We start from the raw sequence: 12,048 nt of genomic DNA on the forward strand, positions 1-12,048 counted from the left end.
CTGATCTAAAAGATTCACTGTCAGGAAAGGTATCAGGTTTCCAGGACCCATCTGGAGACCCCACCCCTCTGGGCCAGTTCTTGTGCTCCACGTGGACCCTGATCTCTCCAGGCAGCATTGCTTGTCCGTTGGGCTTGCTCTCCGTCAGCATTGCTGAATTTGTTTTGTCCCAAGGTTGGATGATTGTCACCCTGGACAGCATTTCCTGGGTTGGCATATTTGCTTTGAAATGCCAGTGGGAATTTACCCTGGAGCAGTTCTCTAGTTCCACTCCCTTAGAGGAATTGACACAGAGAACACTTCAGTACTTTCATCCATCAAGGTCAGCTATGAAAACACAGCCCTTTCGGCTATTTGATCTAATTAACAGTCACTGCTGCAGAGACACTGTCACTGCCGGGGGGTTTTGTTTTGCTGGCCATCATTTGTGTTGAGGATAAAGCACCGTGAATGCTGGTGCTGCGTCTGGCCGCAAGCACATAGCGCTGGGTGAAGGTCAGGTTGGTGTGCCTGCATTCCTGGCACCTGTTGACCTGGGCACCTACTGAGTGCCAGGTGTACCTGGACAGCTGGCAGGGCCACCTGAGCCCTCCAGAGGACGCTAGTTACCCAGCTGTGGCACCTGATTTCTACCTGTGATACCACCTGTGTTGCTCTCTTTTAGAACATGGCATTGTACCAGTTACCAGCGATTGTCAGTACCTTTTTCCTGCAAAGGTTGTCTCTCGCCTGGTGAAGTGGGTGACGATTCCCCATGAGGATTACATGGTAGGTGGAGGAGTGACAGGTCACCCTCACTGTCCTGGGGACCACAGGCCCACGTCACCTTTCAGCTCCTGCCCCTCCACCAGAAGGGCAAGGGATTTGACTAGAGGAGCCAGCAATTCACTCCTTGTCTATGATGACTTCTAGGAGCTGCATTTCACCAAAGACATTGTGGAGGCAGGACTGGCTGGGGACACCAACCTCTACTACATGGCTCTCGTGGAAAGGGGCACAGGTAATTGCTCTGCTGATCACAGTGGTTCTAGGCAAGGGGAGGCACTAAGAATAAAACATTCCTGGGAGTTGCCCAAAGGAAGTGAAAGATCCTGGAATCTGCCGATGATTGTGAGAGCCACTGTCCAGCGAGGACTTGTTCTGCGATACAGTCACACATGTGCTTTATCCCATTTAATCCTCATGACAGTCCTGAGGGTGGTAATATTCCCATTTCATAGGTGAGGAAATTAAGGCTTATTTATTTATTTATTTTGTGAGGAAGATCAGCCCTGAGCTAACATCCATGCTAGTCCTCCTCTTTTTGCTGAGGAAGACCGGCTCTGAGCTGTCTATTGCGAATCCTTCTCCTTTTTCTTTTTCCCCCCAAAGACCCAGGAGATAGTTGTATGTCATAGTTGCACATCCTTCTAGTTGCTGTATGTGGGACGCGGCCTTAGCATGGTTGGAGAAGCGGTGCGTCGATGTGCGCACGGGATCCGAACCCGGGCCACCAGTAGCGGAGCACGCGCACTTAACCACTGAGCCATGGGGCCTGCCCAAGGCTTAGTTATAAATGCAGTCTGACCTCTGGGCCTGAGCTCTTAGCCCCCTTGCTTTACTGCTCTCTGGAATCAGACACCTGTTCTACCCCCTCTTCACAGAAGGGCTGACGTGTCACTCTCAGCTTGTAAAGTGCAGGGTTACAGGACCTTCCTCCCTCTCTGCAGTTCCTGCACTCACTTTGGAGGCATGAAAAGCTGTGATTCCTCACAGCTCTCCCAGCATCTGACTCTCTAGGGCTTCCTGCTGGAGCCTCCCAGGTGCTGTTGTCTGGCCTCAACCTCGGCAGGCCTGGCACTGCCCGCAGGATCTGACCCTGGGGGCTTGGTGCCAAGGGAGTTGCTGTAGTTCTAAGACTCTGAGAAATGTAAGGAAAGGTTCCACTCTTTGATGTTAGAGTTTCTGTACCTCGATTTTTTCCCTTCTCTCTTCATTTGTGTCTTTTTAAAAATATTCTGAAGAAATTAAATATTTCGGGTACAGTTGAGCCCCCTGATCCCACTTTATTCTCTCCCTCATGATTGGTGACTACTATTTGGAATTTATGCATTTGCTTCCCATCCTCTTCCTTTACATTTTTTTCCTCCCCAAGGCCCCAGTACATGGTTATATAGTCTAGTTGTAAGTCCTTCTAGTTCTTCTATGTGAGCCACTGCCACAGCATGGCTACTGACAGACGGGTGGTATGGTTCCACGACTGGGAAGCGAACCCGGGCCGCCGAAGTGGTGAGAGCGCCGAACTTTAACCACTAGGCCATCAAGGCTCCCTCTCCCCTTTTTAAAAATACTTTTACCTCATCCATAAGCAACATAGAGTACTATTCTGAAAGGGCACAAAATATGCAGTCCAGGAAATTTATAAAGCCCCAAAGGTGGGAAGACACCACTTCTGCTTCCTGATTGAGGAGATAAAAGCTTGGAAAGATAAGTATTCTAGCTTCATATGCAGGATGAATGTGATAATTAAAATTTCCATTGGATGCATTGTAGAATTTGAAAAACTGAGTGAAATTTAGGTGAATAAGTGAGCAACAATTCCAAATATATATAATCATTAAATCATTTTATAACAGATCAGTTTGAAAACTTTTAAGTTTTCAGTCAGTTTGGAAACATAGTATGGATTAAAAACAGAAAATTGGGGGGCTGGCCCTGTGCTGTAGTGGTTAGGTCCAGTTTGCTCCGCTTTGGCACCCCAGGTTCGCGGGTGCGGATCCCAGGCGTGGACCTACACCACTCATCAAGCCATGCTGTGGCAGTGACTCACATACAAAACAGAGGAAGATGGGCACAGATGTTAGCTTAGGGCTAATCTTCCTCAAACAAAAAAAAACAAAGAGGAAGATTGGCAACAGATGTTAGCTCGGGGTGAATCTTCCTCACCGAAACAAAACAAAACAGAAAATTGGTGAACAGAGATAAATCCAGAATTTCATGCAGACTGTTATGACAGAAACAACACAACAGTGGCAAAAGGAATCACTTTTTTTTTTTTTTTTCGTGAGGAAGATCAGCCCTGAGCTAACATCCATGCTAATCCTCCTCTTTTTGCTGAGGAAGGCTGGCTCTGAGCTAACATCTATTGCCAATCCTCCTCCTTTTTTTTTCCCCAAAGCCCCAGTAGATAGTTGTACGTCATAGCTGCACATCCTTCTAGTTGCTGTTTGTGGGACACGGCCTCAGCATGGCCAGATAAGTGGTGCGTCGGTGCGCACCTGGGATCCAAACCTGGGCCGCCAGTAGCGGAGTGCGTGCAATTAACCACTAAGCCACCAGGCCGGCCCAGGAATCACTTTTTAATAAGTGTTGTTGTGACTGTCAGGGAAGAATTGTCGTGGGGCCAGCCCGGTGACGTAGCAGTTAAGTTCACGCGCACTTACTTCAGTGGCCCCAGGGTTCGCAGGTTCGGATCCCGGGCACCCACCAACGTACCGCTTGTCAAGCCATGCTGTGGCGGCGTCCCATATAAAGTAGAGGAAGATGGGCACAGATGTTAGCCCAGGGCCAGTCTTCCTCAGCAGAAAGAGGAGGACTGGCATTGGGTGTTAGCTCAGGGCTGATCTTCCTCATAAAAAAAAAAAAAAAAAAAGAATTGTCGTAACCTGCACTCTCTTGTCCTCTGTTACTTGAATGACTGGAGGAATCAGAGTTTCTCCCCCTCCATGAATAATGGAAAAGGAATGGCATACTTAGTCCATTGGCGGAGAGGATAAATGTCATCCTGTTGAAAAAGGCAAAGGCTATCACCGGAGAAAAAATGAATATGTTCAAAAATACAGATATTGCATTTAATGAGTATGAACACAGCTTTGACATCAGGCAGTTCTGGTTAAATTCGACCCTCCTGCTTTGCAACTGTTTGATCTTAGGGAAGTTTCTATCAGTTTCTTTATATGTAAAATGAAAGTGATAATCATGGTACCCATCTCACAGAATCATTGTTAGGATGAAATAAAATGTGCACAAAGGGTTTAGCACAGTATTTGGAATACAGTAAGTACTCAATAAATGTTGGCTATTAAAAAGTGTCACATAGCAAAATATATAACAATAAAAGGAACAGGATAGAGAAAATATATTTGGCTGATTTAACGGCTTATACACAGTATTGTTGAAAAGAAAAAACAGATAGTAAGACTTCACATGGAAAATCCTTAACTCACTGGCAAATAAATGCCATTTAAAACAAACTTCCATCAAAGGAGCAAATAGAACTCTTGGGCAAACCTAATGTGGACCAGACGCTGGGGGTGTACATACCTGTGTCCTCGGAGGGACCAGAGTCACAGGACCTCAGATTCTGCAACTGGCAATTCTACTTCAGAGGTTCTAGAACAAAAGTAAAAGTCAGTCAGTATCAGAATGTGCTCTGCAGGCCTTGGGTTATTGTAAGACACCTGAGCTAGCCTCAGGGGTCCAGTGGGGAGGGTGCCAGGGCTGGCAAGCCAGGTCTCAGAACTGAATTTTCCTCCTCTCCCCTCCCTTCCCAGCCAAACTCCAGGCCGCTGTGGTGCTGAATCCTGGCTACTCCTCCATCCCGCCCATTTTCCAGCTCTGTCTCAACTGGAAAGGGGAGAAAACCAACAGCAATGATGACAATATTCGGGTAAGGCCCTGCTGGGGTGACGAGAGGAGCAGGGAGAGCCTCCTTGGGGAGGTGGGTGGTGGTGGAACCTGAGGGCTTGGGCACTGGCATAGTTCCTGTGACATAGGGGCCTGCCAGGATTTATAGAATTTCCTGGAGGCTGGATGGTATAGTAGAGGAAAGAGCCTGGACCCATCTCAACCACTTACCTAGTGTGGGGTCCACAGGTTTTACCCCATGTATAAAACACATAATATAAATACCTGCCTTGAAAGGTTGTTATCTTGGGCTTCTGTGGAAATGGGAATAAACTCAGAACACAGGATTGCTGGAGGGAGATGATGTGTGAGATCATTGCAGCTGTTAATGATTGTTATGCTTGTTGATTTGATTTCGTAGCAGCCTTATGGCTGTGGAGCATGTTTTTAACTCTAATACCTTCTGACTTGGATCTTATCTTGAGATTCCTTCTCTACACACCTCAGTCTTCTTGGCTGTGGGCATGAGGCAGGGAAAGTTATGGATCAGAGTCAGGAAGACCCTATTGTCTTGAGGAGAGGGAGCCTCAGGACAGGCCAGTTGAGCTTAATCTGGTGTGGCCCAGCTCCTGCAGAGGCACCAGCCACACTTCTTGTGGAGCCCTCAGGCCTGGCTGGTCTGAAGGTAGTGCTGAGTTTCTGGCTTTCCCACCCCATAGGCCATGGAGAGCGAGGTCAACGTGTGCTACAAGGAGCTGTGTGGCCCCCAGCCCAGCCATCAGCTCTTGACCAACCAGCTGCAGCGCCTGTGCGTGCTGCTGGACGTCTACCTGGAGACCGAGAGCCACGATGACAGCGTGGAGGGGCCCAAGGAGTTTCCCCAGGAGAAGATGTGCCTGCGGCTTTTCAGGTGAGGGGAGGGGCAGGAGCACCGGGGGTCTGGGGACCTCCAGCCCTACCTCTCACAGGGACTTAGGGCAGAGATCAGAGCCTGGCATAGAGGGCACGTGCATTCCCAGGTACACTGGCCTGTTCACAGTGGAAATTAAAATCCTGCGGCCGTATTTCCTGGAGAGAGCTTGCTCCCTCCTTTCTGAAACTTTCTTGGCAGCCTGCTTCCTACCAGCCTGGTCCGGTTGTTCTTCACGAACACCCCCTGAAGATGGGCCACCCGCTGAGTGAGTGACACTGGACCGTGAGCTAAGAGGGTTTGGCTGAGCTTTACTTTCTGTACTCTCTGTGGAAAACAATAGAGTTTGCTTCTTCCTGTCCAAATAAGCTTTTTAAACTCTTTGTATCCCCACCAGTCTCCAGAGTTTGCTCTCCTCTTCCTAGGGTACTCACACATCTGTGAGAATTGCAGCTGAACCAGCTCTGAAGTAAAACACAAACTACAGGTCTCTACTTTGCTGTTACCAGCCATGTGAGCTTGGAAGAGGCACTTCAGCTCGGCTGAGCCTGTTTCCTAAAGGCTGAAGTGGTAGTATTACCTTCTAGCTCATGATGAATTAGAGATAATCTATGTAAAGCTTCCAGAATGTTTCCTGGCACAGACAGGGCCTCAGGAAATGCCAGAAGTCCTGATGGCTTGGTATTTAGCGTGTCTGCGCTCACGGCACTTCTAGCTACACGGCACTTCTAGCTACTTTTACTTTCACTTTGGTGTTGGGTCCTTTCTTTCCCTTTCATCCCTTAACTCATGTTCTTGCTTAAAGAATCAGTTTCAAAACTCCCGAGTCCACTCTGCTCAGGTATCCCTTCCCTTTTGGGCAAGGGGTTGGGGAGGCATGGTGTCTAGGAAAGGAGAAGGGCTATAATCTGTTTCTAATCAGGATATCCCCCTGTTCTCTATCAGTCTAAAAGATGCCTTACCTGCCCCTCACCCTCTTCTCAGACAGCCAGTCCAGGTCCTGGAAGCTGTCCCAGCATCTTCCCACCTCCTTCTGGCACCTCCACCTGGCCTGGTTCATCGTGCTGTCTGATAATAACCAGCTCCAGACCCTGAGTGGCTGCTGGGAGGCAGAGCTGGCAGCTAGATGTTGGTGCCTTGTAGGACTTGCCCTCCCTAGTGGGTCTGTGTGAGACCTCAGCTCTTCCCTCCCTCCCAGCCTGCTGTAGCACATTTCAAGGGTGGGAGCTCTCACACAGCCAGTGTTTATTTTCTGCTATCTAATGGTTCCCGAAGGACCCATTTCCTGAAGTGCTTTGTATGTCACCTAAGCTGAGCTCCTCCGTCAGGGCATTCTGTGAAGGTGCTCCGTTGGCTACTCAGATCCAATTAACTCCATGACTGTGAGATGTGAGATATGAGGTTCTTGGCCTGGAGTCCAGCTAACCACTGGGATCAGGCCAGGGGGCTGGGCTTCAAAGTGCTGGCCTGGGCAGCGAGAGACCCAAGGTCTGGCTCTGCCAGTGGCTGAGTGTCTTCAGGCTGTGAGTTCTCCATCAGCTGTATGACTTGCCCGGATGACTCTGCACCCTTCTAGTGTTGGGAGGTTTATGACATTACAGTTACCAGCAAAGGCTTTGGGGCCAGAAAGACCTATGTTCAAATTGTAGCTCCTACCTGTGTAATAAGGGTCTATACTTAGCCCCTCTGAGCTTCAGATTCCTCATCCGTAAAAGAGCATCCACCTCAGGTGGTGTTGGGAGGATGAAATTAAACCAGATGGAGCAGGTAAAGGGTCAGGTACAGTGCAGGCAGAGTAAGTCTTAAGTAAGTAGTTGCAGTGGTGTTGGAATAAAAACCTTTCTCTCCTCATCTCTGCAGTCCCTGACACACACACACTCCCTCTCACCTTCCCTTCCTCAGACCAAGATGCACATGTCACCTGGTTACCATTGAATGTCATTCATAGGCAGATGAATGAAAGAGGCCCTTTAGCTGGACATCATTCTCTATGGAGTTGTGTGGGAGAGGACCCTGTGTGAAGTTTTACCCGGGGGCCCAGGATTACAGCTGAAGCACCTAAGCTTCATGGGGTCAAGGCTTTGGCCATGATTGTCAGCCTGCCTGTGGCCAACAGGCTTTGGCGTCAGACCTGGTTTTGAATTTGGGCTCTGCCACTTGCTGACCGTATAATGTTGGGCAGACGGTTTACCTCCCTGAGCCTGTTTCTTCGTCTGTAAACTCTCTAAAGTGATAGAAATAGCATCTAAGAGGTGGAACTGTAAAGCACACTGCTTTTGGCAGGCACTTAGTGCAGATTCTTTTTACTCCCAGACTCCTACCTGCATGGGAGTCTCCCTACAAAAGAAGATTTAAAATTTTTTTCTTTATTTTTTTTAATGGAAATAAAACATGTTTGTTGTTAAACATATACACACAGTTGTATAAAAATGAGGGTGCCCAAGTCCCGTCTCCAGAAGTGCCCATTGTCAGTGAGGGCCCTTCCAGATTTGTGTTCATGCATTTGCAAGCAATAAATTTTTTACAAATATCGCACCTTACATATTGTTCTGCAGTCTGCTTTTCTCACAGATTCCTTTTTTTTTCCCTTAACAGCCACATAGTATTCCCTTGTGTGGATGAATTGTAATTTATTTATCAGCCCAAAGGGCGTGGTATTAACTGATCTCCCTTCTCCTGTTTCTTTAGGGGTCCCAGCAGGATGAAGCCGTTTAAATATAATCATCCTCAAGGATTCTTCAGCCATCGCTGACCTCCCGCTCAGCCTGTTGTTTCCCCCAGGCCCCAAGTGCTGCGTCTCTGCTGTCTGCTCTGGCCCACTTGTGGCTCGTGATATTCTCCAAAGACAGGTGTTTTATTTCTGGCCTATTAAAGTGCCACCTGACCAAGTGTCCTTTGTCTTGTGGCTCCTTGGGGAGGAGGGGGGTGGCTTTGCAGTCTGGAAGGGCAGGTGGCAGTCATGGTACAGTGTGAAACAGTATTTGTGGATGGGCTTTCTCTAGGTGGCTGAGAAAAGCAGAGTGCAAAAGACCTGATTCTGCGGAGAGATGCTGCCCTCTTGTCCCACTCACCTGACTTTTTTCTGCTTTGGGAAGTCCTCCTTATCTTGGTATTGATTATCCTAAGTTCCTGCTGTTAGGAGGTGGCAGAGGAAGCCAAAGTCAGCATAGCACAAAAAGCAAAAGTCCTTCCTTCCCTTCCCCTCACTCTTCACTAGTCCTTGGCATCAGTGTCTCTGATGGCCAAATTCTCTCTGATCATTGGATGTTATAAATGTCTGACAGTGCAACACAAATAGAAGACAAATACATCACAAAGAATAGTTATACATCTTGCAGGATTTCATAAAGTCGATGAGAGTGATGGAGAATCACATGCAGAGCTACCGTCCAGTGAGGCTCTGGCCATGAGACCAGGTAGAGGAGAATCTTCATAGTGATGACATGATAGGTGCCTCAAAAGATAGTGGTTTGACTCTCAAAGAATTAAGAGAAGTCCTGGGGAAATAGGTAGTACCTTCTAAAAGTGTTTTGCAAAATGTTTGCAAAATTACCTCCTTTCTGCAAAAATCAAATGAAGTGGAGGATGGCATAAAGTGTTCTTGGACAGTTTTGTCAGAAAAATTATACCCCATCCCCCCAAAAAAAACAGTACTCAATTCATTATTCATTTTAAGAAATAAGATATAAAGATGTAAAAATAGGTGAGAATTATTACATAGTTGCAAGGATAATCTAGTTTGCTAACTACCAGATGAAATCAATTTTATTTTTCCAGCTTTATTGAGTATAATTGACATATAACATTGTGTAAGTTTAAGGCGTACAGCACGATGATTTGATATGCTATATATTGCGAAATGGTTACTGCAATAAGGTTAGTCAACACATCCATCACCTCACATAGATACTTTTTTGGGATGAGGAGGTAAGAACTTTTAAGCTCTACTCTCTAGCAACTTTCAATATACATAAATTTTACTTTTCATGATAGTCCCAATTGAACAGGTATTTTCTGCCACAACATACTTTGAAGTTTGGTCCCCAGTGTATGTGTTTTCACTCTAAGTGGGCTTTTCCTGATTATCGTTGGATAACATGGACCTCTGGTATAAAACCTGTTTGCTCCTGTCCTCAGCTGATCACTGAGCAGGCCAGTAACCAGGGTTTTTAGAGGAAGAACTAGGAGACTCCTGGCCCTGCCAGGACCCTTCATTTTACAAATGGAAGCCTGAGCCCAGGAAGGAAAGGAGAATGGCATCTCTGGTGGCTGTTAAATAACCACTACGTCTGCCTCTCCTTCCCCTCAGCCTACTTCATTCCTTTGAATTCCAGAGGTAGATACTCTCCAGGCCAGCAGTCCTCAAACTTCACCGTATGTGAGGGTCACCCATCCTGGGAGCAGATTAGAAACGCGGGTTTCTACACCCCACCCTAATTTTCGGACTCAGTTGAACTAAGATGGGCCAAGGAAGTGTATTTTTAGCAAGCTCCCCAGGTGCACCTTGCCATAGTCTTGTTTTGGAAGTGGCTGTACTTGCTTCCCATCATTTTTCTTGGTGACTCCTCAAATAATGCAGGAGAGCCCGCTTGTCGGTGAGCAGCTCCCACTCTTCTGCCTTCTGCACCTTGGGCAGCAGCGAGAGCCTCTGAGCGCTGCATTCTCTCCACGTAGTGAGATCTTGTCTTTTCCCTGACCTACTTGCCTAGGACTCTTTTCCAGCCGGCATCCCCTTTGTCTGGCCACCTTCAGGCCTTGCATCTCACCGCCTGTGCTGAATAAGATTGAAATGGGGCCTAAAAATAGTTCCTTTAATGGCCCCTGCATTGCAGCCTCCACTCTGTTCTTGGCTGGAAGGCAGCCAAACTGACTCAGCACAAAAGCTTGTCTCCGACAGCTGGGACAAGGTTGCAAAGACAGCTTGTGAGGGCTGGGAGGAGGCCCTGCTTCCTAGGCAGGGAATGTCAGAGCCTGTCACCTTCCAGAAGAGATTTTCCCTCTTCATGGGAGCAGGTTGAAAAAAAAAATCCTTTGGCCTTAAGGAGAAGGTTTTTAAAACTTGTGAGAAGCCCAGGACAATCCAGCCACTTTGAGCCACTTAACTGTGCAGATGAGGAGGAAGGGGCCTGGCTTGGGAGGAGCTTGAGGCTTCTTCCTCAGCTGAAATGGGCCTTGGCCTTCCCTGGGGCACATCCAGACTGCAGCCCCTTTCTATCATCCTCCCACACCTGGGACTCAGCCCAGGTTCCTTGCCTTTTTAAAGCTACCATCCATATTCTTGATTTCTGTGTTCCTTCTGGTCTCTCCTTTATTTTCTTCCCAGCTTGTCCTCTCCTGTTTTCTCTACAAATAAATCCAAAAGACCCTTTTTATTTTAAGAGTGTTCCTGCTGATCACTCTGGGGAAACAAAGCTAAAAGCCCTATCCATGGAAAGGGGCAGAGCTGCCAGACTTCCAAAGGAACTTTCTCCCTGTCTGTGTAGCCCCAACTCTGTCCTTTCCCTGGTGTTCAGCATCCTCTCTGTTGAGAACAGCTGTTAAGCATCTGTCTTGGGTCAGGCCCTGTGCTAATCATAATTTTACAATCACTGACCAATTTAACTATGACAGGTGCCAAGGGTACACATTGCCTCAATTTTTACAGATGAGGAAACAGGCTCAGAGGGTTAAATGACTTGTCCGTGCTCGTGGGGTTCTTGAGCTGCCCACCCAGAGTGCAAGCCCAGCCAGGTCTGTCTGCCCCCAAGACTTTCCTTTTCACAAGAGTGGCTTCAGGCTCAATGTAGCTCAGGCTGGCACTCTCACTGGGCCATTTCTTCCTTTCAGCAACACAAGTACACCAAGAGCACTCTAGTGGTCAAGAGTTACAGCTTAGTGTCAGCCTGACCCATCTGGGTCCTTGTTCCACCCCTGAGCAGCTATGTGACCCTGGGCAGGTTGCTTGACTCACTCTAAGCCTTGGAGGTCCTCATCTGCCACTGAGGGTAACAATCACACCTTCCTCACAGGGTGGTTGTGGGATTAATTATCAGCTCTCGGCACTGTGCCCAACACCTAGCACTGCTCAGCAAAGGGGAGAGATTCTTGTCCCTGCCCTCCAGGTTTCAGCCTGCAGAAGGGACCTCTTGAATAAGGAGGGCCTTACCTGCCTGATGCCCATTCCTCTGCTGGAGGGCTCCCAGGCTCTGGACGCCCAGCTCTCTCTGGCCCCATCCCTCCTTGCCAGCAGCACATCCACCGGTCAGTGGCTAAGCTGGGCTCTGCTCTTGGCTGAAGCGAGGCTCTCATTACCCATCACTCACACTAGGCCAACTGCAGCCTGTTAGCCACACATCTGTTCCCTGCTGTCTGTGGGCCTGTATCCTGGTCCCCGCCAGAGGGTCACCGCAATTTCCTGGGCTCTTGAGCCACACCCTGTTCTAACGTGGCTCTCTCACCACCTCCGCAGATGACCTAAGGTGGGAAAGGAAACCCCAGCCCTCTCCACTGGGGCTGGTGGAGAAGGACCCTCAGAGTACATTTGTGGAATGGAT

The 12,048-nt window shown here is 48.2% G+C and overlaps 1 protein-coding gene across 3 annotated transcripts in view; it reads left to right on the forward strand.

Moving 5' to 3' along the window:
* The window catches only part of THOC5 (THO complex subunit 5), a 33,469-nt gene extending 25,065 nt beyond the window's left edge, over positions 1-8,404 (forward strand). For all 3 annotated transcript variants that reach the window (XM_014787009.2, XM_014787011.2, XM_087423990.1), the window contains 5 exons: positions 665-768; positions 913-1,000; positions 4,533-4,648; positions 5,325-5,515; positions 8,204-8,404. In XM_014787009.2, coding sequence (XP_014642495.1) covers positions 665-768; positions 913-1,000; positions 4,533-4,648; positions 5,325-5,515; positions 8,204-8,267 — 563 coding nt within the window. In that variant the 3' untranslated portion in view covers positions 8,268-8,404. The remainder of the gene's footprint in view (positions 1-664; positions 769-912; positions 1,001-4,532; positions 4,649-5,324; positions 5,516-8,203) is intronic.
* Positions 8,405-12,048: the final 3,644 nt, after the last annotated feature.

This window comes from Ceratotherium simum, chromosome 35 (assembly GCF_057802395.1).
Source record: "Ceratotherium simum simum isolate JZ-2026a chromosome 35, ASM5780239v1, whole genome shotgun sequence".
In the NCBI taxonomy this organism is placed as follows: Eukaryota; Metazoa; Chordata; class Mammalia; order Perissodactyla; family Rhinocerotidae; genus Ceratotherium; species Ceratotherium simum.